The sequence below is a fragment of the Candoia aspera genome, chromosome 9 (genome assembly GCF_035149785.1).
Source record: "Candoia aspera isolate rCanAsp1 chromosome 9, rCanAsp1.hap2, whole genome shotgun sequence".
Classification (NCBI taxonomy): Eukaryota; Metazoa; Chordata; class Lepidosauria; order Squamata; family Boidae; genus Candoia; species Candoia aspera.
Genome location: NC_086161.1, coordinates 24,366,818 through 24,393,899, shown reverse-complemented (window position 1 = coordinate 24,393,899; position 27,082 = coordinate 24,366,818). Strand labels below are relative to the sequence as shown.

The following is a 27,082-nucleotide window of genomic DNA, read 5'->3' as shown; positions in this document are numbered from 1 at the left end:
AAAATACTCCACCATTCAAGGTAGAGAAATTCTAGAACCCTGAAAATGAGGTAGAAAAACAGAAGCCTCCTTCTCAGGGGAAGAATTCTTCCAAAAATCTGAAGACTTAATTCATCTCAGAGGTCCTGATCACCGCGAGGATAGATACCATGTTTTCTTTGACTTGCTACCAAGAGAGAAAAATTATCTTAGGCTCCAGACTCTTTAGCCAGATGGGTGTGAAATGAGCTGTGTGCATTGGTGTAAGTGAAAACTCACAGATGCGTCAGGGACTTAAGCCCACGAAAGGCATTTTTTGACAGAGACTGGATGTCATTGTTCTCAATGAACCTGAGGAAAAAGAACAAGATGATAAGGGGCCATGTTTTGGTAAGGTTCCCCCTACATTTTCTACATCACCCACCCACCCACCCACCCACCCAAGGGAGCCCCAGGCCCACCGCTCCTCACCACACGCCGCAGAGTCGCCACGACCACCAAGGCCCGGCCCGGGCGGCCGTCCCATCCAGGGCTCGTCGCTCTGGCGGCTCGCCACTCCGCCGACCGCTGCCAGGCCAGCCTCGCTGCCGAGGCCCAGGGGCCAGAAAAACACCAGGCCCGCCGCCCCTCGCCGCAAGCCGCAGTCGTCGTGAGCCCCCCAAGCCCCGTTGCCGAGGCTCGTCCGGAACCGCGGAGACGCTCAGGCCACCCCTCCACGCCGTCGAGGCCGCCGCGTCGCCCGGCTCCGGCCCGCTCAGCTCGCCGCACCAGCCCGCGGGCCGCAGAGTCCCCGGGGACCTCCCGACGCCCGCCGCAGCCCGCCGCTCACCGCCAGTCCAGGCACCCAAGTCCAGGCGGGGAAGACCGACGAATCCAAGCCCGGGCTACTTAAATTAAGCCCAGGCGATCCTTGTCCACCTCAGCCCCACCAGCAGCAAGGCGGGGGGTTGGTCAAACGGGCCTAAAGAGCCGAAAGCCCCCGAAATTCCGCAGCGCCGAGAGGGAAGGAGCGGCAGCTTAACTCATTGAGTTAACTATTTCTCTTAATTGCAAGAGAAAAAGGATTTTTTAAAAGCCACTTAAGATATGGAAGTTCATGTATTATCCCACCTGGCAATTTCCACAGATTTTTATATGCCAGCCAGAAATTATTTAAGAACTTTATTCCAATATCATTTTATGGAACTTACAGACTGTATCTTACTGAATAAACGTCTGTCTCAACTGCATTTCCTTCCCAGACTGACATTCTGATCAGGTTCTAGCAAAGAGAAGCTGGCACTGATTTTCACAGCGCATGGAGACTGGCATTTTGGGCAGCTCTTAAAGGGCTCCAGCCCAGAGAAGCCTCTAATAAGCCTGACCTTTATGCAGGTGGACATTTCGCAGGGATAGTCAGTCAGTCAGACAGACAGACAGAAACATAAATTCTCATTCCAAGGATTTAATTTGCTGAGATATATAGATGTACTGTGGTAAACAGCTTCAACAGATGTTTTCAAGATTCACTTCTGCCCCACCAGATTTCTTGATGAAGATTGTTAATCTGTATCCCAAAGATGTCTTCAAAACTTGAGTCTGCTTCTCTCCTCTTCTATCACCATGATTTTGTCTAGATTAGAACTAGAACTATGCCTCCTGAAGAATCTGTATAACGACCAAGCAGCAACAGTAAGGACAGACCACGGAACAACGGACTGGTTTAAGATTGGGAAAGGAGTACGGCAGGGCTGTATCCTCTCACCCTACCTATTCAACTTGTATGCAGAACACATCATGCGACAAGCTGGGCTTGAGGAATCCAGGGCTGGAGTTAAAATCTCTGGAAGAAACATTAACAATCTCAGAGATGCAGATGATACCACTTTGATGGCTGAAAGCGAAGAGGAACTGAGGAGCCTTATGATGAAGGTGAAAGAAGAAAGTGCAAAAGCTGGCTTGCAGCTAAACCTCAAAAAAACCAAGATGATGGCAACCAGCTTGATTGATAACTGGCAAATAGAGGGAGAAAATGTAGAAGCAGTGAAAGACTTTGTATTTCTGGGTGCGAAGATTACTGCAGATGCTGACTGCAGTCAGGAAATCAGAAGATGTTTAATCCTTGGGAGAAGAGCAATGACCAATCTCGATAAAATAGTTAAGAGCAGAGACCTCACACTGACAACAAAGGTCCGCCTAGTTAAAGCAATGGTGTTCCCCGTAGTAACATATGGCTGCGAGAACTGGACCATGAGGAAGGCTGAGAGAAGGAAGATCGATGCTTTGGAACTGTGGTGTTGGAGGAAAATTCTGAGAGTGCCTTGGACTGCCAGAAGATCCAACCAGTCCATCCTCCAGGAAATCAAGCCAGACTGCTCACTTGAGGGAATGATATTAAAGGCAAAACTGAAATACTTTGGCCACATCATGAGAAGACAGGACACCCTGGAGAAGATACTGATGCTAGGGAGAGTGGAGGGCAAGAGGAAGAGGGGCCGACCAAGGGCAAGATGGATGGATGATATTCTGGAGGTGACGGACTCATCCCTGGGGGAGCTGGGAGTGTTGACGACCGACAGGAAGCTCTGGCGTGGGCTGGTCCATGAAGTCACGAAGAGTCGGAAGCGACGAAATGAATAAACAACAAGAACTAACACATTGGGAGGAGGAGGCAAAACTCTGGATAACTGTGAGACAAATAACTTTGTTGTTTGAGCTTCTGTAGATCCTCATCTATTTCATCTATATACTACCAAAACTGTCGTGTCTGGTTGTTTGTAACCTTTAACTGGGCAAAACAGTGCATCATAGGGCAACCATTTTTGAACCAAGGTACCTCAAATGGGCTAACTTAAAGAATGTTTCCAAAATCTGGGACCCATGGCAAAGTTGTGGCTGCTTCAGCACTACTGGGCCTTCTGACTATACTTCCCAGAAACCCTGAGGTTGCGTGGTGCAAGGGAAGATGGGAGGAGCATATCCATGCCCTCTTTCCTGCCTCCCTCTGGCCCCTTCGCCCAATCACCTGGTGGAGGGCCCATCAGGTGAGCAGCGATTGGCTGCTTTGGAACCAAGGCTGAAATTTGAAATCTCTTAATGAGGGTGGGCAGTGAGGGAAGCACAAGGGAGTGACTTGGATGCCTGCTGCGAGGTGGGGCTGGCTGGGGAGCACCAGCAGTTGTGGGCAAGCCCTCTTCCTCCCTGGAGGGAAGGGGCCCTTGGGGACATGCCAGGAAGGGGTGCAGGTTTCCTCATGGTCTGTGGCTCCCTTTGTTCTCCCTCACCCCTGCAAAGTGGCAGGCAGTTCCATGGGTCAGCCGAGGAGGAGGAGTGATTTCTGATGCTCCCTGCCAGCTTTCCACAAGCAAAGTCAATGGGGAAGCCTGCGGGAAGTCAGAAGTCGCTCCCGCTTCCACTGCTTTTTTGCTCACCCGTGGTCATTCTGTTTCTCTGTTTAGGTAAGGAAATATCTCTGACAGGATAACCCAACAGGTCATGGATTGTCTAGTAGGGTATAGTCCTGAGTATTAACTGTGGAGTATATACCTGTTGTTGGGAAGAAAGGAGGGAAGCAGGTGATGGTAGAAAATAGCACAAAAAAGGAAACCAGCATTAAAGCAGGAGGTGGGGGTGACTCAAATATGTGTTGCTGGTTAACATACATAGTGTTACCAATCTTGGTTTTTGTGCAGTTCATGAAAAATAATTCAACGAATTCTAAGTGCCCTGTTTCGCATGACATCCATCCCTGCAATTCTGTTTCTCAAGGACCGTCACCTTGAGCTTAGCGAGAGCATCCTGCACCTTTCTGATGCCAGTGTTGCGCCCATTGATTCTTTTGTGTACTCTGGGTAGAGCAGAGGTGTCCTCAGGGTGTGGTGAAAAAAAGTCGAGATGGTGGCTACAATGGTGCAATCAAAGCTCTGCTTATTTATGTGTGACACGCATAAAAAAACAGGTGGTGCTTTGATCATGCTCATCATGGCCACCATCTTGATTTTTTTCTGAGCATATCCTGACGATGCTCCTGGGCCAGCATAAAGTATACCGGGCCTTGCTGACGCATGACAGCATGTACCAACCTGGAGGATGAGGATCTGTCCGTTGCGGTTGTGTATGACATTGTGAGATTCTGTAAGAGTTTAGAGACAACTTGAGGAGAGTCCAGACAATCTGTGTCTCACACTTTGTCTGCGCCACTGTGCTGTATTTGTGTCAGCTGTTACGGCCATTGAATGCTTTGGACTTGAAGGCAGATGTCTTCTTTGGAGCACACAGGTGTGTGCAAGTAGCACCTTCCTGCAGGTCCTTAATCCATGCCTGGCTTTTCCTGTAATCAGGCTACACTGGAAGAGGACAGCTGCATGGTTCAGAGAAAAACGCAGCTTCTTTAAAGAGACTGGTGGGCACTCCCACATGCTTGAAGGCACATTTTTCTCCCCAATATGATGAGATGCCCAGCTGTTCTTGCAATAGCAGTTTCAGGTTAGACGTCTGTTTGTACCCAAGTCCAAACTATCACACAGCACTTCTACAGGGAAATGTCATTGTCCAGTTGACAAACACACAAACACACACAGATATTGTGGTGTTTGCAGGGGGCATCAAAAATGACAAGATGGTGGTCATGACCACATGACCAAAGCCCTGCCTCTTTTGTATGCACTTTGACCTTACAGACATGTACAAAAGGAGCGGGCTTGGATCTTCTGGTTGCAACTACTACCTTGACTTTATGGGCACCTTTATAGGCTGCCATGCAAAAACGTGCCACGAACCCAAAGGCTACAGCAGGCTGCAATGCAACTGCCGGCTGACTGGTGATGTTCATGTCTCTGTTTTTTCTAGGCTGGATTTGTGTTGGCACAGTAAGAGTTGGAAGGTGGGTCCTATGCCAAAGGGTGTAAGAAAAACCCTGGCAAGGAACTAGAGCCAGGTAAGGCGCACCTGGCATTCCAAAAGCACTGGAAGGGGGGGGTCACTTTTCTCCAACTCTCCATTTCCTCCCACCTTCACCCCGGATGGTTCTCAGATTATGCCTGAGTCTGTTGAGCTGCTTTAAAAAGCAAGGTGGAACTCGAGGGGGAAAGAAGGGGAGGCTGCCAGAGGGGCGAGACAGAAATTATGTGAAGAAATGCAAATCAATACATTTCTTTTCAAGATTCCTCAGTAGCAACCTGTGGCCATTAGGCATTTCTCGAGCACCTGTATGGGTGATGCCCATTTGAACTCTGGTTGTTAAAATCAGGGATGTCAGGGGGGGTGTCCTGGGGGGTCAAAAAAGTCAAGATGGCCACATGAACAAAGACCCATGGCTTTTAAGGGGTGGGGCTTCTATTGCACAGTCATGGCCACCTTGACTTTTTTGATGCCCCCCTCCTCTGCGAATCCACCCTGGCTACCAGCCTGGGAGAAAATTTCTGCGAAGAGATGCTTCTCCTGAAATATTACCTCTTCCAATAAAGACCTGAGTCACCCGCCCTAAAGTATTTTCCTTTGAATTAATCTTGTCTACACATTTAGATAATCAAGTACACATATATTATTGCGGTTTTGTCTCTGTAATATAAAATTTATTAACTAGAAAGAAACCCAACATTATTTACAAGCTCCTACTTAGAAAAACTTAGAATATACACACAAGTAAAATAATTATAGTATCGAACAAAGAACTCTTAAAGTAGAATTGGCCTCCCGGCCCAGAATCTTCTAGAAGAAGCTGAAGGGGACTATCGCCAAGGACAGCCAAATTTGGGGTAACCAAACCATAGAGAGATGTCCATTTCTCTCTCCCGCTCCACAAAAAACTTGACTCTCCCCACTGAGGTCCAGCAGGCTGCCTCCTCCCTCTCCTTCTGTGCGTCCCGCTTCATCTGCTCCCGGAGCGGCCGTTGCTCATCCGAGATGGGCTCCGAGACCTCCAGGTCCTGGGGTGGCGTCCTCCAAGGGATGAAAGTCGCCCCTTCATAGGGGGGGGATGAAGAGGGATCCTCGGGCAGTGGGCCTCTGTCTGCTCTTTGGACGATGCTGGACTGCCAGAGGTTTGGTGCCAGGTCAGCTGGCTTACTCAGCAGACCAGCCGTTTTCCCAACAGCTCCAGCTTGGGGTCTCCAGCCCTGGGTGTGCGGAAACTGAGAAGCTAAGGGCCCTGTGGCAGGTGGGATTGGGGCAAGGGACGCCTGCCTCCACAGCGGCTTTGGTTGCTGAATCGGCCCGGAGAGTAACGGCAGTTTTTGCCAAGGGTGCGAATGTGGCTTAGGTATGAGATGGGATGAAGGTCTGGACAGGAGCTGTGCAGGTACTTTTGTCACAGGGTATGAGGGTGGCTTGTATGGGGGAAGCAGTGCAGGGTTAGGTAGGAATTGCAACGGTGGCTTAGTCAGAGGTTGTGAGGACGGATTAGCTAATGTTCTAGGCAAAAGCCTGGCCTTCGGAACAAGGTTTTCTGGAACAGGATTGTAAGATGGAACTGAGTGGACTTTCTTGCTTGGCATAGATGAAACGTTGCTCTTCCCCAGTGGGTACAACACTTGCACGGACTCCATCATTTGTAAAGCCAGGTTGGTCCTGGGGACTGGCTTCGGTGCGTCTTCTGCTTCTGTTCTGGGGTAGCGCTTTTTGCCTTTCATCCCAGAGAGGCTCGCATTTATCCTTGCTTTCTCTTTACACTGGGTTTTAGACTGAATCCTCTCCAACCCTGAAGCATTGTGGCCCATCATAAGATCTCTGGAAGAAGAACTAGCCTGGGCTGCACCCAGTTTGCTTGGCCCTCGCATTAGAAATTCAGGAAGGAAGATCTTTGGGTCTTCATTTTGAGTTAGAACTTCCCTGGGCATCTTTGCTGGAGTCAAATCTTGAAGGGGTTCCAGAAAGCAAGAGATCCTTCTGATTCTAGAGGCATCTGCTGCTACCTTTGCATGGATTCTTTTCCAAGGTTCCTCTCTCTTCTGGAGAAGCTGCTCTTTTCCCCAGGTCTCAGAGGATGTATTCCCCTTAGTTGTCTTCTCCTCCTTCTTGAGACTCATCTGACTTCTCTCAGATTCCAAGGTGTTTCTTTCCCACTGCAGATGAGGTGCTTTGGATGTATGTATCTCAAAACTCATTTTGGGCCTTTTGGGTGAAGGCTCTTCTTCCGTTGAAGTGGCTTTCCTTTTCCCTTTCAGCTTAGACAATTTAAGGTCCACTGAAGACCCTAAAGACAAAGGATGGGTGGCTTGTTGACTGGTGTGCCCTGTCATCACACTGAGCCTGGACCTTTTACTTAAAGGTGGGGATCCTGGACTGACAGCCTTTCGTTTGGATGCACTCCTAGATGCTTTCTGGGTGTTCTTCAGCTTCCCCTCACCCTCGTCTTTGCTTTGACCATGGTTAGATTTTCTTTGGTTTCCAAAAGACTTCAGAGTGCCTACATCCTGCTTCCTTTCCTGGTGATTTCTTGCTGGGGCAAGGACTCTTCCTGTTATCGTGGCCTTCAGTCCTTGTAACTTGTCATTAATTTTGCTCCATAGATACGTTGTGCCAAACTCTTTGAAAGTGTGAGGCTGAATTGAGGAGTTGGAACGCTGGCCTCCTGGTACTTCTTGAAGTTCCTCATCAGAATTGCAGAGGTCAATCACCTGCATAGCCTCTTCTTTGCCTGGTGATGTGGGCACTAGTGATAGTTTGCCCCCTGAAGGCGCCACACCAGGCTCACTAGAGCTTGCAATTCCCAGAGTGCCAGTGGCCAAACATGGAAGATCACGCTTGGGTAAGCCAGCTCCCACAGCATTCTCTGGAAGGGAGAATTCAGAAAAAATTTCTTGGAACACAATGCCTTCTCTTGTATCCTTTGAATCTGGACATGGGAACAGACTTTCTGGAAGGAAAGACTCAATAGATGAGATAAGCTGTTCAAAGTCAGGAAACTCAGTCAGGAGCTCCTGCGGCACATGGAACTCATCCATGAAGTCTGCCAAAAGAGTTCCTTCACCTTCTGCCCAGGAAGGAGGTGACTGATGGTTCTTCTCTAGCCCAATATGAGCACCCATAACTGAAAGAAACCAAAAATGGAACCTATGATTGGAGGACACCAAATCTCTTCTAGTTCGCTGAGACAAAATGTGAGCCATTCTTAGGTTCCCATACTTCTCCCACCTCCACATTTGCCCCTGCTCTGCTATGAAAGAAGGAAACAAAGGACTGTCTCCAACCTCTGCAGACCATTTCTCCAAGTAGCAACTTCCTTCCTGGTTCACAGCATCAGAACAGACAATCTACAAGCTTGGAAAATTTTGCAAAACTGGCTCAGTTGATGAACACAAGGCCAGTAAGGACTGGCAGGAGTGAAGCAGAGATTACTTTGGAGAACACCCTGAGGGATCATCAGGATGAAGAGGTGCTTCTCCCACCAACCCCTCGCAAATGTTCAGAGATGTGGTGAGGAAGCTGAGCTGCCTTTGAGCTCTATCTGTCTCATCATCTCTAGGAGTAGGATTGCCATGGACTGCAGTGGTACAGGACCGTATGGCTCCCTTCCCGCACTTCCTGGAGGTCCCCTGCTGAATGCTAGTGAACCTCAGTCAGCAACCGGTCAGGTACGCCCAGTCAGGCTGGACTCACCTGCCAGACTGAAAATGGGTGAGTGGTCCTCCAGGTTCTCTCCTGAAATACCAGCAACCACACAGGAAGGCAGCTTGTTAACCACTTGCCTTTCGTGTTAAGATGTAAGATATTTAAGATCTTTGCTTTAAGATTAATTTTAGGTTTTATGTGGTGTTGTAACTATGTATATTAATTACTTTTTCTGACATGGGTCTGGATCAATGTCCATTATTTATGGACGATTCATCTCAATGTGTTGTATTCTCTAAAGCCCACAGCACAATTTCACACATCTTGGAAGAGCATGATGGGACAGGCATCTTGCAAGGAGTCCTCCCTTGGCAGGTGGACAGTCTCCCCATCTGCAACGCTTCGGCACTCACCGTTCAGCCCAGAATTGTTGCCGTGGGCTTGCTTTGATCCCGCCTGGACCAGAGGGCCTTGAGAGGTCTGTGGGACGCCAGTCTTCAGACGAGCCCCTGACGAGGCTCCTCCTGGAGCTTGGGCCTCTGAAAGAAAGCAGCCAAGAGGTGATTCTACAAGCAAGGAAGCTCTTCCTTCCTCCCAACTACTGATCCCCTTCTTAGATGTTCAGCAGCCTTGAACTGCAGGATGCCTGCAAAGAGAAAGCAAGGGTCATCTGGCTGAATTTCTCTTTCTCTTTTGCTGGAGTCCAAATTTTTCCTGTTTTCTCACAGGGAGAGTTTGTGGTTTCTTTCTGTTCCGTCATAGCTGATAGCTACTGGGATCGTTTAATGTGTTGAAACTGGATCTTGCAGGGGACTGTGCAGGGCAGAAGCCCTCCTGATGGCCTGAGCCTCATGCAGCAGGCTGGCTCTCCCTCTGCTTCCCTAAAAGCCACTTTGCTCTGCCTTCCAAGAGCTGCGGCTTCTGCCCCATGGATGCCCCTCTTTCCCCACCCTCTTCATACACTCTCAGCTAGTGCAGATGGTCACCAGGGGCTCTCCCTCTCTCTGAAGACCATTCCCCCTCATCCCTGCGCTTGCTTGGTACGTCGAGGGATATCCTGGGGGAGGGCTGCACCTGGCTTGGGGACATGGAGGGCTTGGGGCCAAGGCTAGGAGAAGCGGCCCCAGTAAGACTCATTGGAAGAAGAGGGTAGCCAGAGACTGAACCCTCGGTTTGAGGTCCTCTCGGCTTGGAAGGACCCCAGAAGCTCTTGACTAGCGCATAGGTCCTTCCTGCTGCCTTGAACAGGGACAGGAACAAACTGAGGCTACAAAAGACGTGTTTGCTGCCTGAAGCAGGTCAAGTCTGTGGGTGACTCCTGGTACCAAGTCTGTTCAGCACTCACCTTGCAACACAGGAAGGATATGAGGCATGTTCTCAAACTCAGTATCTAAGGATGAAGCAGGAGCCAAGAGGATCTCAGGTGTCCTCACAAACTGATGGAGGCTACTTGGGTAATGTTCACTTCTCAGCTGAGCTCCATGAAGATGGTACATCTGGGATTTGTGTTGTTCCCCATTGGGGGCCATGACCTCTGAAAGAGTCAGACAGAGAGAAAATGAGCAAGAGACATGGCCTCTGTCCTGTGTAAAGCAGATCCTGCCATGGTGGATCAATCAGTCTGAGACCCCCTATAAAATTTTCCTACACAATTCCATGGAAGTGGCTGAAGATGCACAAGAGGATGAAGATGTCACTTCCCTGAGGTCTGTGCCTGCCAAACAGCTGGTATTGCTTCATCAATTGACTTGATAATTGACATCATGGGTCAAACTAAAAATATTTTAACTAATACTAATGGGCTGAATAGTCCATTAAAAAGGATTTTTAAAAAGTTAAAACAGGAAAAATGCACACCTTATATGTCTTCAGGAAACATATATCAAAGCATAGGTCTTCAAGAAATATATATCACCCTAACTCCAACCTTTGTTCAGGGAAGCCAGGGCTTGCCTTAGAAGATACCCCAGTTTCCTGAGGACTCCCAGGAACGGTGGCATAGGCTTCATCCTTATGGGACTGGGCTAATTTATTTATCAGATTGGTCACCGCCCACCTCCTCTCACTAGAGGGACTCTAATGCCTAATCTATGGCATTCGGAAAGGAAGACCAGCACAAACCTTTCAAGTCTGCATGTGAAGCTTCCACACTGCTGTGTCTGGATGGCCCTGCTGGCACTGATGTCTGAGAGATCTGAGGCTCCACCTCTTTGAGGACCAGAACCACTTGGCCGGCTGGAGATGGCAGCACTGGGAGAGACCTGCCTGTCTGAGTTGGACCTCTCTCCCCCAAAGGGATGAGGGCCAGAGTTCCATGGTTGTACAGGTAGCTCTCATCCTGCAAAGAGGCGGGCTGGCTGGGCCCGTGGTGAAGCGGCTGCCTCTGCACCAGCCGAAGGCAAATGTTGGAGGTGGTCGGTGCCCAAGCGGCTGCCTCTGCACCAGCTGAAGGCAAATGGTGGAGGTAGGAGCGCCGGTATATCTGCTCCATGGGACTGGTGGCAGGAAGATGTCGATACTGAGGTGGCAGTGGTGTATAAAAGGGCTGATGAGGGTCACCACTTCTCCACTCAGAGACAGGAGGGTTACAGGCTGCCAAGGTGGGCAGCTGTGGTTGTTCCCCATGGATATTTTGGAGGTGTGAAGCTCCTGGGGGCAGGTAGCCTTGGATGCCAGCATTGCCTGGGGTCAACTGAGTAGGCAGATGGGAAATAGGAGGCTGGACCCAAAGATTGCTCAGAACTGGTGTTCCTGTTCCAGAGATGTGATGAGGATTGCCTCCTAGAGCAGACACAGCCGCCACTATCGGGCAACTTGGAGCCTGAAGGTTCAGATTGTCTGGTGTCCATGCGTCATGCACATGATCTGTAATGCACACACATAAAGAAGCAAGGCCATTAGCTATTTATCTCCTGATAAGCCGGATTAATACACATACACAATTCTGAGTATTTGCATTCAGCATCTCAATATACTGTACACGAATCCTGTACAGAAAACCAGGACTGCTGTTTGGAAGCTGGGAGGGAGCAGTCGAGATTCAGACCAGGTACTTTCTCCATCATTCAAGGTCCCTGCTGGAATGTTCCTATTCTGAAGTGTGAATCTCTAGGTCACCTGAACTGTTACCGCCCGCTCTCCCCCGTCTTCCTGAACCCAATAGGGGTCACTTTGCTTCTCCCCCAAATTTGATCCTAGAAGTTTCTTCACCCTGAGGACCTCTACAAGATTTTGGAGGCTCCAACAGCTTGTTCCCATTTTCTGTCTGGAAGTCTTCCTGCTATTGTATTCCTCCCAGTATGGAGCTGTTCAAAGTCTAAAGACCAGTAAGAAGCAACAGTCATTTATCAGGGATGGCCTAGTGAATCCTCGGGTTGGACGTGATGACCTCTTAGGTCCCTTCCAACTATGATTCTATGATTCCTACCCATTTCCCTCTTTGAGAACTCCCTGTTTCTTTCTTGTGTTTGAAGATGCTCTATACCATATTTGGTTAAATTGCTGATTTGCATGGGTTCTCTAAGAGTTTCAACATGGGTGTTCCTTAGTGATTTTCCTCAGATCCCATAAAGTTGGTGCTGGGGCCTTCTCTCCAAAAATGTTACACAGATCTGGGTGTGTTTTTCAGGCACTATAGCAGTGTTTCTCAACCTTGGCAACTTTAAGAAGGGTGGACCTCAACTCCCAGAATTTCCCAGCCAGCCTTGCTGGCTAGGGAATTCTGGGAAATTAAAATCCACATACCTTAAAGTTGCCAAGGTTGAGAAACACTGCACTACAGTAACTTGTTTCCTATTACCTTAAGCTCTTTTGCCTTTACCATCAGCATAAAATGAGACTTAGATGAATCCATTCCTCCTCAAACAATTTAGATCTAAAGGGCTGACGCACGTCAAGCTACAGTACCATGCAGTTGATGGAACTGAGGTCATATTTTCTGTTGCCCTCATAGAACCTCTATGATTCCAAAAAGGAATGTTTTTCTATGAAAGCAAGTTTGAAGGGAAACACCGTTGGGAGTTGGAGGTTCTATAGAGACGCCAAAGGTGAAGACAAAACCTTCAAGCAAAGGGTGGCTTCTCTTCCAGGGTTCAGTGGTCGTTTTTTAACACCAGGGTTGTGTGGCATTTCAGGGACCAAGAGGTTTTAAGTGGCACGTAGGGGTCTTGCTCCAAAAGGGAGTGGACAGGGCCAAGACCAAAACAAACTTCGTTTTGTGACATTTAATTTGAATTAAACGTAAACCAATCCAGTCATTCGTCAGTCTCTTATTTAAAAACCTTACTCCTCTCCCACAACAAAGCATTACCTTTGGGTGGTATCTTTTAGAGGCACACCTCTGGTTGAAGGGATTTAAATAGGCAAATATTGGATACAGATCCTAATCACAAAAATGTCCATTGGAGAGGCTAAACACAAAGGCACAAAGCCATTCTCCTCAATACATGTCCCAAGATGAAAGAGAGCGAAAGATTGGTTGGCCAGAAAGGAGCAATTTTCCTTCTTTTCACCATATCCTTGGAAGAAGAGAGGGGGGCTGGGTGTATCATGTAGTTTAGCCCTCAGTCACACTGCCAGAAGTTTGAGATATATACCCTTGCCTACACCCGGCTGACTGGAGGCTTCTTACAAATAAAGGTAGTTGGGAGTAGGGATCTCCAAGGAGTTGACATTCCTCCTAAAATTTTAAAAGGACACTGAAGTCTCTTCTCTCGGCCACAGAGAAATAAGCCAAGGCAGTTCATCAGGATATTTGTTTTCCTCCTCTCTGAGTCAGGTGCCCTTTCATCCCTCTGTTCCATCACTCCTCCTGCTAAACTTTAGATTGGATGAGGAACCAGATTTAAAAATCTATTTCTATTTTTAAAAAAATACTTCAAGAAATATCTATTGTCAGCAATATATAAAACTGCCCTGCATAAAGTACCCACGATATGAGCACATCCAACAAAAAGAAGTCAAGAATTTCCCAAAATTGGGTTTGGAGATGGCTCACCCCATCGGTTTGCTTCTGACTGGCTTTCTATCACGGTTTCCATTCCTCTCTCTTTCATCGCCCATCCCCAGATCTTATCCTTTCCCCAGCTGTGCCTCTCCAATGTGACAGTTTGCCTCGGAATGAGTCTTCTGGAGAAACAAGGGACTCCTTCAAAGGGCAAATGGCACCATTTCCTACCTGCCATGATACAGAGAAGAAGATAATATTCCAAATGTTGGGAGACACTAACAGTAGCCGCCTAACCGTTGAGCATCCAGTAAAGACTGGCCAGCAGTTTTGATATAAAATTGTTTATTGCTGTCCCTATGGTAACCCAGGGCATTGTGAGGCAAGGGCAAAGAGAATTTTCAGAGGAGAACCTGATGATGCAGAGTGAGGTCACTGCCAAGGCCAAGGAGCACATCAGAGATGCCTATCAAGAGCTAAGCTCGCTTTCCCTGGTGCCCAAACTCTTTTTTCCTTCTTTTGAGGCTTTATTAATTTTTCAAGATACAATTAACACACAGAATACGGAACACAAGTCTAAAAGAGAAACAAGAAAAGCCCAAACATTGCAGGAATAGAGAAGCACACAAGACAAGAAAGTACTCAAAAGTTCATCTCCTACTATTACTCAAACATTTAGCAACGTTATTTCTCTAAAATCAAGCCATTTAGTCATCAAAACCCAAAATCGAGACTTCTTTTTTTTTTGCGCTGCAAGCAAATAGTCCAGGAGTGGCTTCCAGACAGAAGCAAACCCTGGAACCCAATCTTCCCTTTCACCCAAGCGGGAAAAAGCTTTCGTTTGGGCAGCAGATCACGTCTTTACGGCTTCAGCTTTCCTGAGGGGTCAAAGGTTAGTAATCATCACTGTGTTCCAGCTGTGCAGGAACAAGGAGTGTGTAACCAGGTAGTTGTCGATGTTCTTAGATCTTTCATTCCTGAAGTGCTGTAAAGTAAAGGGTTTACAGTGGAGGTAAACAGTCTACACACCCCTGTTAAAATGCCAGGTTTTTGAGATGAAAAAAAATCAGACCAAGATAAATCACTTCAGAATTTTTCCCACCTTTAATATAACATACAAGCTGTACAATTCAGTTGAAAAGCAAACGTGAAATTTTTTAGGGCGAAAAAATAGAAATAAAAAACTAGAATAACGGGGTTGCATAAGTGTGCTAATACTTCGCTGAAGCGCCTTTTGATTTTATGACAGCATTCAGTCTTTTGGGGTCAGAGTCTCTCAGCATGGCACATCTCGCCTTGGGAAGCTTTGCCCCCTCTTCCTTGCAGGAGCGCTCCAAATCTGCCAGATTGCAAGGGCATCTCCTGCGCACAGCCCTCTTCAGGTCATCCCCCCGATTTTCAATTGGATTCAGGTCGGGGCTCTGGCTGGGCCATTCCAAAACTTTGACCTTCTTCTGGTAAAGCCATTCTTTTGTTGATTTGGAGGTATGCTTTGGGTCATAGTTGTGTCGAAAGGTGAAACTCCTCTTCATCTTCAGCATTTTAGCAGCGGCCTGAAGGCTTTGTGCCAAAATTGATTGATATTTGGAACTGTTCATAATTCCCTCCACGTTGACTGAAGCCCCAGTTCCAGCTGAAGAAAAGCAGCCCAAAGCATCATGCTGCCACCACCATGTTTCACTGTGGGTATAGGGTACTTTCGGTGATGTGCAGTGTTGTCTTTGCGCCAGACATACTTTTTGGAATTATGGCCAAAAAGTTCGACCTTGGTTTCATCAGACCGTAACACATTTTCCCACATGCTTTTGTCAGACTGGATGTAGGTTTTTGCAAAGTGTAGCTGGGCTTGGATGTTTCTCTTTTACCTTTTTGATAGCTTGGTGGTTATAACTCTGCCCTATGTTACAGGGCTATCACAAAGAAAACGTGGAACCCAAAATGCTTGGTTTTCTATGTCCTTTCCTATGTAGATCTTTGGAAGCTGGCAATACCCAAAGCCCTGCTAGATGGCCTTTCATCGGGTATACCCAAGATCGTGACATCATGTGTCTTTTAGACTTATGATGTGACTCTCCAGTGGTGGGCTCACCACAATCTTCCAGCACCTTCTTTTCTTTTTCCTTTGTCTCTTGTTTTGCTGTCTTCATCCTGTCTACATTAGGGCTTTAGGTGGGAGGTAAGTTGGAATTTGTTGTTTGCAACCTTAGGCTTCATTATTTGGATTGTTGTTCCAGCTGTTGGTTTTAACCTTGTACACAGACTAGAGTCACTCCTGGGAGATGGGCAGCCATAGAAAAGGAGGGAGGGAGGGAGGGAGGGAGGGAGATAATGCATCATATAAAGTACCTATGTTTCTAAAGGGAAAGTGTGGAATCTTTATTGCTTGTGCATAATGAAGCCAATGGATGCACATTGCATTTTAAGGTTTTGTGATCAAAAGATAGTAGAGGATCTTCCTTCTCTTTGCTACAGTATAAAATGTAGAGCTCAGCTCAGCTCCTGGTGCCTGACTAGACAGGCACATCCATGTACTTTTCTTGGCAAAAATATAGACATTCTTTTCCACTGCCATGTTGTGTTGTGTTTTTTGTTTCCCACCTCCCTCAAGAGCACCAAGACATCTAGCAGCTGTGAACATCACTTTATCTCCTCCAGAAGGGTGGTTCTGCTCAAGTATTCCAGCAAGCAAGCCATGAATCTGAGCGTGCTTCTTGTTCACACCTGCCTTTCCTGCCACCCTCCTCTTGTGTTTCAACCCCATTCTCTACTTCCAGATGAAGCAGACAATGGTTTACCAGTAATTTAGAAAAGAAAAAGGAGAAGAGAAGCAGACTTCATGAGAAGGAAATGCATGAACACATGGTTTGTACCCCCTTTTTTTGGCAGCAACATGTTAGAACTTTCAGGTAGGTACTTTATAATAATCCTTCTGCTACAACTTCCCCTGAAGTAATTTGTCTGTGATTCCCCTTGGCTGGACTCTGAGATCAGAGAGAATGAATTCTGTGGGAGAAGCAGAGACATCTCTGTTTTGGATTTAAAGGCCATCAGGAAGCCCTTCTTGCTCCTTCTTCCTTTCCCATCAGGCATAGGATCTTTCCTAAAACCTATTCTCTGTTCTAAGGCAGTCTTTTCCCACCTGGTGCCTTCAGGATGTTTAGAATGCAACTTCCATAATATGTCGACTTTGCTGCTAGGGGAATGTGGGCATTGAAATGGGATTTGAGGTACAACACATCTGAAGGGATCTACTGCTGAGAAAGGTAACCATCAAAGTAAAACTACACATTCTGTGAAAAGAGTCTCACACTTCTTGAACGGGATGTGTGCGAGAGTAGATAGCTTATGAAGCACTCTCTGAGTTTTTGCGCTTACTCGGCTACAGAATGGCCAAGTGGTCTGTAAATGCTCAGTCTTCCAATGGTCTACAACCTCCTTGGCTTTCCACACATATCCAAGAGAAAACATAAGGTGGGAACTACTGAGATAGTTTTTTTTTCAGATGGTCAAGACAGGAAGGCTGCAGAGTGATGGAAAACTGTGTCACAGAGAACCACCACACTTTGCATCAATAAAAGTAGGCTCAAAGATACCCTCAAGTGAAATTCAGAAGAAAAACGAGGGAAAGGGCTGTTCTAAGGACCGAGGCTCATGTGGTAGGACCCTATGCTAGGGAGAACTATTATGGCAACTTAGCTTAGGTTTCTCGAGGCCAGCAAAGATCAGCAAAATGTCCCTTGGCCCAGAAAGGCAGGGGAAAGATTAAGCCCAAAGCAAACAAACCTGTGTTTTCGTTTAGCATGTTGGTTAAATCCAACTGATAAATCAGAGTTTATTTCTCCCCGTGTCATTCCACCAGTCGCCCTGTCTGGCTATTGCTCTGGCAAGCTGGTGGGGAGTGGGGGAATAAGACCAGGGTTTGAAGAAACATATTCTGTGTCCCTAGAATTCTGAAACACCAATGACCTTTTGGAAGTTTTCCGATTTCAAAAGACCATCCAAACCGTTCTTCAATTGTTTTGGATGTGCCCAGTTCAATTCTGTGCTGGGATTCCATCAGATTTGCTACCAAATCTGGTGAGAAGGAAAGAACAGTTGGATAGAGAAAATGGGCAATCTGTAACATGCATACAAACATACGTACATATAAAAATGTAACAAAAATGTAACATATACATACATACATACATACATACATACATACTTATAGGAATAGGAATATATCCTAAAAATACAAAAGTAACCTGGATTTCAATCTTATCGTTCTTTGAATGGCTATTCCGTTTTGGGGGGAGGGCTTTGATTTTGGGCCCATCTTGAAATAATGAGCAGGACTGATACAAGAATGAATTTGTCTTTGTGATCTGCACGTAGCTGAAAAGAGAAGGAGAGAGGGCTTTTAAAGTCAGATATTTTAAGTGCATAATAAATTAGGTGCACACGATCGTGATTCCTGAAACCATCATCCTGATACATCTCTTCTCGCTTCAGAGGAAATGCAAACTCCAGGAATCTGAGAATGAGTTTAGAGATCACGAGGTTAAGGGAGCAGAGAAAGATAAGTAGTCTTCATGCCTTTATTTGGCTCATTTCCTTTTGCCCTTGATTTCTAATCTTTCACTTTCATCCCTCTTTGTTTCTGTGGCTTGAAAAGCTAGAAATGGAACTTTCCTACAATGAAAATCGTACAGGTTTAAGTATTCGAAGAGCCAACGGACATCACTCTCTGGACATTGACATTTTCCCCCATTGTTTTTTGCCCATTGAATTCAACGCCTAATAAATGGGAGAGATCTCTGGGGAAATCTAAAATATTGAAATAACTCTTGGAATGATATTTAACTAAATATTGAAATAACTCCTGGCCATGATATTAAACATTAAGTTAGCTTTAATTATTTAAATGAAAATTATTGACCCATCAGATCATTTCCAAACCCTGAACCAACCCTGAAGAGGATGGGCCTCTTTCTTGGGTAGAGTCTGGGGCAACTCCCCCCCCCCCACACACACACAATGTAATGTACTCTTTAATTACTTCTAAATACCAGCAACTTGCAGACAAAAATATGATGCTAAAGGCACAGCTGGGCATCAGCTGCTCACGCTTTTAGTTTGGCGGTCTGGTTGATTCTGTGCGGATGAAAAATCCCATTGAAATCTATTATATGGGGCTGATGGCCAAGCTACATGTTACACCATTTTCAGAGTGTACAGCAGATACCTATTACAAAATGACTGTTATGGCAAACTAGGAATGGCTAATTCATTAAATAGGCTATCACATGGTTAAAGGCATCTTGGTAAAATTGAATCTGATCAGATGGTATATTTGGGTGTAGATCATAACACACTAACAGCAGTTACTGGGTCTTCACAGTTAAGTTTCACATGTCTTCAAAGGCTCCTTGCTGCAAATTCATAGCCTGCTGAGAGGAAGGGCTGCCCACTAGTGTCCTCATGGTCCATTCCACACATGTACACATCACCCGAACAGGTGTATTCCTTAGGTCTGCAGCTGGAGATCAAGACTACCCAAATCACCCAACTGAAAATGAAAAGCTGCCCACATAGAGCACCAACCAAGCTGCCCTCGTGAACCCAACATTAGAGATTAGAGTTTTATTAGAATGTCTTTTGAACAGTACATAACTGCATCTCAGTGTTGTGGTCCAAGGGAACAGGAGGTGCCACATATACCATATTCCCAGTAACCTCATACAGTAGTTTGTGACAAGTGATGGATGATGAGAGCATAGCTGGTACCCTGCAGCAGAACCAATGCCTCTGTTCCCACGTGGACACCAAAGTCAGCCACTTGTTATTGGCTGATATTGTTTTATCAGGTAGACCTAAAAAGAACATTGGAGTCATGTTTGAGCGCTTTCAGATGCAATCACCTGATATTCGGAGTACACTCTAGACAGTACAAATTATGGGCTCTATTGCTAGAGGGCATTGTTTCTCAACCTCAACTTTAAGATGCAGGGACTTCAACTCCTAGAATTCCCTAGCCAGCACGGATGGATTGAGGCACAGAGCAGTTTAAAGATGAGGTTCTCCCCCCCCCCCAAAAAAGGGGGGGGAATTAACAGGACACTTCCAGAAAGCTCTGCCATTAGAGTAAGATTTTTCTCACTACTTGTAGTGATCAGGGTGGAAGAGTTACCCTCAAATTAGTTATCTACGTTCCTTCTCCCAGGATTCTAATAGCTGACTGAAATATAAGATCTAAGATATAAATCGAGATAAAAACTATCTCTTCTGGAGAAATTTGCTTATGGAACTGGAACTGGGGGTTTGACCCCCTCTTGCTGTTTTTCCACATCTGCAGGTACACACTGTGGATGGAAAAGGGGCAACAGACTTGAATATATTTCATTTAAAAAAAAAAAAAACCATGCAAAGGGACTTTCTTCTGAGCTGGCATGGAGAGGATTTTACTGTTTCCACTTTTAATTCAGGCTAAAAGGCTTCTTTAGTTTAGAAGTGCCATTCAGGGACTATTTAATATTTTTAAAGTAGGCAGGAAAACGTAGCCCAAATTAAAATGTGATTTTTAAAAAACCATATTGCTAACATAGCATTTAGAAAGGTCATTGTGGAAGCCTTCTGAAATGAAAAGGAAAGGCAGTAGGATTCAAAGAGCCACCAAAAATCTTGCTTGGGACCAAAAACCCCCCCAAAAACCTCACACTCCAAAAAAGAGAGATGAGTAGAATGAGAATGCCTTATACAGGTCATCCTTGTTTAGCGACCACAATTGGGACCTGCAACTAGGTTGTTAAGCGAAGCGGTTGCGAGTGAAACGACGACTGAGCTTTTACTTCACAGACCTGCGGTGGTCGTAAATATGAAGATTGGTCACAAAGTTACTTTTTCATCACCGTCGTAACCGCAAATGGTCACTAAATGAGGCGGTTGCTAATCGAGGACTACCTGTATTGCTATTCCATTCCTTCCTTGCAAAGTCGGGTTTTATGGAGTGTCTTCTCCATTGCCTCCTAAGAAAAAACACAGAAGTAGCAAAGGTGAAGAAAGCAGAACAGTGATTTGGTGACAGTGACCAGTAGTGCCCTGTAAACACAAATGGACAAAACATAGCAATTTCAGACTAAATTATGATACATGAAAGTTCCTTGTAATTATTGTGAGGTAACCAGTTGCTACCTAAGATTCATGCGCTCTTTGAAGGGGCACCTCCAAAAGTCATTTGCATATCTGTAAAAGGATTCAGTAAGCTGTGAGGATATACTAGTCGAGATAGGATATACTGTGAGAATACACTAGTGCGTGTCGCTGGACACAATTTATGGGCAACTGTTGTAGTGCTCACACTTGTGCAACTAAATCTGGGGCTGGGTGAAGAAATGTGTTTCCTGTTGCATGGACCCAAAAGCCCGCGATCCAGGGGTCTTGCAAATATGCCCGTTGATACGGTCCTTCCATATTCTACCGAGCTTTTGAGGAACAGGCGGAACAGCTGAATAGGATGCAAGCAGAAGAGAGGGAGTAAGGAACTGTGTCCCGGTGATCACCAGGGCCAGTTGCCACGGAATGCTGCAAGTGCTTTCAGCAGTAGAGCAGGGCTGCTGTGGTGCATGTTGGGGGGAGGTGAGGAATGACTCAGCCGTCCTACAAGCTGAGGTCTACCACAATACGCTTGTAAACCAGTGTGTTCCCCTTGAAGCTGGGGGCCAGGAGGACACTCATGTCCTCCAAAGGGATAGGCTGGAAAGCTCGTGGAGCTTGGACAGAGAGTTCTTGGAACTTCACAAACTTCTGCTTGTCTTCATCCCAAAGGTAGATGTGGGTAAAGGAGAAGTCACTACCCAGAGCCATATAACGATGCTGAGATATCTGGAAAGGCTCCATCACCATGGAGCCTCGAGAGGGCAGGTTCTGCACCTCTGTGAATCGCAGCCCTTCCCACTTGACCACCTTGGAATCACCAATGTAACGGCTCAGACACAGGTAGTTCTCTCTCTCTATCTGGAAATGCTTGACCATCTGAACATCCATTACTTCTGCGACGTCACCCAGGTGGGCAAACTGCTTCTGTGAGCGATTCCATTGGTAGATGATAGGGGCCTGGGAGCTGCTAGAGATGATCAGTCGGGGTTTCCCATCTACCTCCAGGTGCTCCACATCGGTGTCACGATGCCACGAGTGCAGGTCTTGGTGGGAATAGAAGCCATTCTGGTTCCAGCGATACAGGCTGGTAGAGCCCGCCTTGGAGCTGTCGGCGATGACAAAGAACCACTCATTGTCGATCTGGAAGGCCTCGATGTCATTGGGCTTCCGGATCTTCTGGCTGTCAATATCTTGGATCTTAACGAACTTGTCAATGTTGGTGTCCCAGCGGTAAATATAGGAGCCCCCAAAAAGCTGAGCCACCACAACGTACAGGTGGGATTCTACCACAATCGGTTTGCAGTAAACCGCTGAGTGAGCTGCAAGAGAGAATTGGAAAGGGTCAGCACAGAACACCGACCGACAGCAGGCGCGCTCTGTGAGCACCGCTGCATCACAAGGAGCCCAAACGTCCTCTGTGCCCGTCTGAGTAGGTGAGCGAGCTGGCGGGAGAGGATGGGGGTCGAGGTCCAGTACTGAGATTCTCACCTGATCGAAACGCCGCTATCGTTTAAATACGGGATACCCAAAGAGTGACCTTGGGACCTCCCAAGTGGAATTCCTTACTCTCGCACCTGCCGAGAGGAGTGTCTACGCCTCTTATCCCCTCCTGCTGCGGTAATGGGGAGCTGCAGGCTAACATTTCCAGGGAACGACACATCTGGGGAGGCCCCTTTGAAACCCTATGGATGGCAAGGGACAGGTTCTGGTCCCCGTGCCTTTTAGGAGAGGGCCTGGGGAGAAGACCCCATGGTGGAAGGCAGCGTAAGTCAGGGCAAGAAGTCAAACACCCAAGGCAGGCAATTTAAACGTAATCTGAGATAATGTTAGGAAAACAGAAGTGAACTTTCTGTAACGACTGTTTGCAGAATGTGGTTGCTAGGTCTGATTCCCGCAGTGTGCCAAGAGCTAGACAGTCGGCTGTTACTGGGTTTGGGAGAATTTTTCTTTGAATCCTTTTTACTTTATTTCTGTAAGCTCCTTAGAGACATTTTGGAATGGAGCATCTCATAAATCGAAGGGAGGGAGGGAGAAGGAAGGAAGGAAGGAAGGGGGGAAGGGTGGTTCTCAACCCTGGCAACTTTAAGATGGGTGGACTCCAGCTCCCAGAATTCCCCAGCCAGCATCGCTAGCTGGGAGTTGGAGTCCACCCATCTTAAAGTTGCCAGGGTTGAGAACCACGGTCTAGAATATCCAGGGTGCATAGAGCCGCCAGATTCTTACATCGGAGAGAAGAATTGTGCATTTGTTCTGAATGCAGTCCTCCCCCCCACAACAAATGGGTGTTGGTGAAAATGTGTACAGTGCCCGTAATACAACCTTCCCTAATCCTGCACCCTCTGAAGATGTTGGACTACAGCTCCCAGAATTCTTTGCCAGATGGCCTTCCCAGCCAACATGGACTTGCACTTTTAGAATGCAGCAAAGCTAGCTTGAGTTTGAGAAACTTCATCCAACCATCCTGTCCGATCCAACAGGGTGGGCAAATTTTGGGTCTCTTCTATGAAGCAGTGACATCCAACGGAAAGCAGAAGACCTGTTTCTCTGCCACAGCATCTGCCTTGTGGAACAATGCTTCTCCCGTGATCTGATCCCTCGTGGCCTCCTATAAAACCTTAAAGATTTGACCAAGACTTGGACCAGGATATCTGGTGAGACTGGTTTGTATGATGGTTTGTATATTTTGGGGGGTTCTGAGCCAGACCTTGATAGTATGGCACTGCATTGCTTGTGGTTGTCATTCATTCATTCATTCATTCATTCATTGATTCATTCATTCATTCATTCATTCATTCATTCATTCATTTGTGCTGTTCTTGTTTTAAATGGTTGGGATAGGCAGCCATATAAGTCTTTTAAATAAATCTGCAGGGGATCTCTTTTTCACAGCCTGAGGTGACCTTCCTCCCTAAAGATTCCTCACCCCACACTGTGAATGGGTCCTCAACCTGTCCCTTGCTGTATGTGCCCAATCTGTTGCCTTCCAACCACACCAGGGTGAACAGATGTCCCCTTTTGCCCTGCAGCTGTGCCTTACCAGGGATGCGGTCAAAGTCTCGTAGCTTGCGCTCAACGTAGTCCCACTTCAGGATGGTACAGCTGCTGGAGCTTGGCTGGGCCAGAGCCACGTAGAGGTCGCTGGAATATGTGAAGGGCTCAGCATATACAGACTGGAAGGGCAGAACCTGGTGCACCACAAAGTCTGGGGTGGGGGAGAAGAACCAATCATGTTTAAGGGGCTCCCATAAAACCTGGAGGAATTTACAATCAAGATACCAGAACCACAAAATGTGGTTTCCATCCAAGGATCCCCCTGAGCTAGGGGCATCCACAATAGAGGTCAAAAAAGTCAAGTTGGTGGCCAGGACCACGTGATCAAAGGCTCACTGTCAGGATGGAAGATCCTGCCACTATTTGGTAATGGGATTTGCAGTAATTAGTTTAGCATACCTGCAGGGTTGTTGGGAATGCTTTGTAGTTATTAGTTAGGCATGTAGGACCATTAGGATTGTTGATTAGGATGCTTAGTCGAACGGCTGGTACAAGGCTGACACAAATGGCATGGCATTATCAGCTTGTTAGTGAAGGATTTATGACTAAGGAATGAAAGAACTGTGAGAAGAAAGGAGGGGTTGTCACAGAGTGAATTCCTCATCTGGGAGTGGGGTGGTGCAAAGGTTGAAGATGTAACTGACATTTTGCACGGGCTTTTTAGTCTAGTCTTTGCATTGGAAATGATCACTTGTATTAAATAAAGATCTCTTCCATATCCTTTAATGGCTTGTGGCAAGAGTCTTTGAATTAATAACAAACAGGATCACGACCTTCACACTCACCCTGGTTTTACATGCAACACATGGGGCTTCAATCATGGGGGCACAGCTGCCCTTTTGACTGTTCTGACCCCTCCTGTGGATGTCTTCACATGCACCAAAGCCTTGAGTGTCATCAGCATAGTCCCTTCAAAACTTTTCATTTGTATTTATTTTATTAATGGCTTCAGTCAAGTCTTGCCCCTTGCTTCCCAAAGACCCGCTCCGAGGCAGCAGTCACAGTGCCATACTCATATGGCACCTCCGTTTCCAAAACATTTTCTCCCCAGTTGTGCAGCTTTTCAGCTGTTTTCAACCACTGGTTGGATATCATCCAATCCAGGGAATTGTATTGTCCTATTTGATGCCCAGTACTCTGCTGTTGTGTTTTTTAAAATATTTGTGCTATATTTAAAACACCAGCTGATCATAAGGCAGACTGGCATCTGGGCCTCATTTTCTATATGCAATCTTTTTTTTTTTTTAGAAATTCCAGTAGCCTCACTGAAAATTTGTCAAATAATGTCCATAATACTTTTTAGGTTAACTGACGTAAAATCCTGTAATTTTACAAATGAATCCATCCTTTTGTCTGTGACTTCTCCTAGCAGAAAGAAGTGGAAATAGGAAAAGTTTCACCAGCAAATCCTCATTTTACTAGCTAGCTTTTAACAAATGCATGGTGGTTGTTAAGGAAAAAATGATGGCAACCTCACCCTGAGCTCCAGAGGCAGCTGGAGAACATGAATGTAACTCTGATAAACCAAATTCTTGACCTGATTTATGAGTTCTGATGCCATTTCTTAGACGGCCATGCAAAGACATCCCTTCCTACCTGTGGTGATACAGTCAAAGTCCTTCAGAGGGAGCTCTCGGATCTTCTGGCCTTGGTACTGGGGGGGACCACCACAGAAAATGGCAGGCATACTTGTGTTGGTGTTCTCCATCCATTCTACCAACCATTTGATCTTGCAATCACAGGTCAAAGAATTCCCTCGAAGGTCTCTATGGGGAGGGAAAATTTGAGGACCATCAATGACCTTCTCCAGCTCAACTCTAAAGACAAGGCCCTATATCAGGGTTTCTCTAGCAGGGTTCCATGGAACCCTAGGGTTCCACGAGAGGTCACTAGGGGTTCCCTGGGAAATCATGATTTATTTAAAGAATATTTCAAATTCAGGCAACTTCACATTAAAGAGGTATGTTTCATTCTTTAGTTTAAGAACACCATTAATGCACATGTACAGGCCTACCCATGCAACGAATAGAATCATTTTGTGATTCCTGGCCTCTATTTGAGCCTGAATGTGCAGGGGTTCCTTGAGGACTGAAAAAATTTTCAAGGGTTCCTCCAGGGTCAAAAGATTGAGAAAGGCTGCCCTATGTAGTCCCCAAAGAAACAAACCAAGTGTGGAAATGGGGTCAGCTCTACCGTGGGGCTGAACTAGAAATGAAAATTTGGTTCTAGCACTAATGGCCCATCTTTCTCTTTGACTGTAAGACCATCAAGAGCTGCCTTCGGACAACTTGCTTTACTGAATTAACCCATTTGCTGCATTTGCGTATTGAACCATAAACCTATCACTGGTCGGGTAGTCGGTAAAAGCTAAACCACACACATGGCTGGGGAATGTTATGACCTCATTGTTTGCCATCTATGTTAGGATGATTCCTGAACTGGTCCCTGGTAATTAATCAGCAGAATGAGGATGAGGACAGAGAATGATGCACAATCCCTAACATAGCCCAATACTGTCCTTTTTTAATGAAGTGTTTGTGTTACACAAATTAAGGTTTGGATCGTCCTGTTACATATCTGAAAGGTCTCTCTACAGCCAATTAAGTCAATGTCTTCTGGCCCTGTGCCCTGCTCTAGTGCCCCCTGGGTAAGTGGGAATTCAGCTCCAGTTCTCTCACTTTCAGCACATCATTCTTTTAATGGCTAGGCAGCTGGGCTAAGCGAATATGCAATTTACATCTTTAAAAACCTGGAATCCTATCCAGTCATACTTAAGTTACACATTCTTGTTTCTAAGTCTCTCTGGTTTCAGTGCAAAAATAATAGATGTGTGTTTAAACCATGTTCCCTCATATTCCATTCATTATTCACACCCATTGATTTTGGAACTTGGACTTAAATTGTCCCAGTTGGCTGGATTCACCCAAAGACTTTGCCTTAGTTTTTTTAACTAAAGCTAATCTTTGGATGCAGTCTCGATGACCTACTGTTGACGAAATTAACAATCGTATGGGTAGACAGAGCCCCAAAGACATTTCTACTTTCAGAAAGAATTAGCCAGATTACCATAGGCCTCTAGTAGAATACACAATGATGTTTCATGCATCATGAGGTCATTGTGCAAAGGGCACAAATTATGTAATTTGTGTAATTTGCATGATGATGTCATGTTGCCCATGATGTCACTTGCCCATCTAGTACCCCTAATGGCCACCCACATGCTATTATTCCTGTTACTGTTATTTTTAAAGTATTCCCAACCTCAGAGGGCCTTACAGATCACTAAGTATATCCAAAGGCTTCAGGAGATCTCTGGGCAGCGTCTGCAGGTTGTTGTTGGCCAAAGATCTGAAAGAAAGGAAGGACAGCTGTTTTGTGCCAAACATTTCATTGTCCTCACATTAAGACTGAACAATGGAAGTTGCAAGCTGCAGCTATGCTTTT

At 46.2% G+C, this 27,082-nt stretch overlaps 2 protein-coding genes across 2 annotated transcripts; one reads left to right on the top strand and one right to left on the bottom strand.

Annotated features, from left to right (window-relative positions):
• Positions 1-348: 348 nt before the first annotated feature.
• LOC134502913 (basic salivary proline-rich protein 3-like) lies at positions 349-876 on the top strand. Its single transcript, XM_063311427.1, has one exon. The coding sequence runs from the start codon at positions 349-351 to the stop codon at positions 874-876; it is 528 nt and encodes a 175-aa protein (XP_063167497.1).
• A 20,084-nt stretch (positions 877-20,960) lies between these two features.
• On the bottom strand, positions 20,961-26,832 carry LOC134502912 (leucine-rich repeat LGI family member 3-like). Its single transcript, XM_063311425.1, has 4 exons — positions 26,825-26,832; positions 25,235-25,404; positions 23,625-23,789; positions 20,961-21,906 (listed from the first exon to the last, which is right to left on the bottom strand). The coding sequence occupies exons 1-4, from the start codon at positions 26,830-26,832 to the stop codon at positions 21,089-21,091; spliced, it is 1,161 nt and encodes a 386-aa protein (XP_063167495.1). The 3' UTR covers positions 20,961-21,088.
• Positions 26,833-27,082: the final 250 nt, after the last annotated feature.

Bases quoted from the DNA above. Each gene is read 5' to 3' on its own strand.
- LOC134502913 (XM_063311427.1), top strand. From the start codon at position 349: ATGATAAGGGGCCATGTTTTGGTAAGGTTCCCCCTACATTTTCTACAT.
- LOC134502912 (XM_063311425.1), bottom strand. The intron at 23,790-25,234 runs GTAGGAAGGGAT...CCCCCACCCCAG, and splicing joins CTTTGACTGTATCACCACAG to ACTTTGTGGTGCACCAGGTT. The intron at 21,907-23,624 runs GTAAGGCACAGC...TCTCTCTTGCAG, and splicing joins AGACTTTGACCGCATCCCTG to CTCACTCAGCGGTTTACTGC.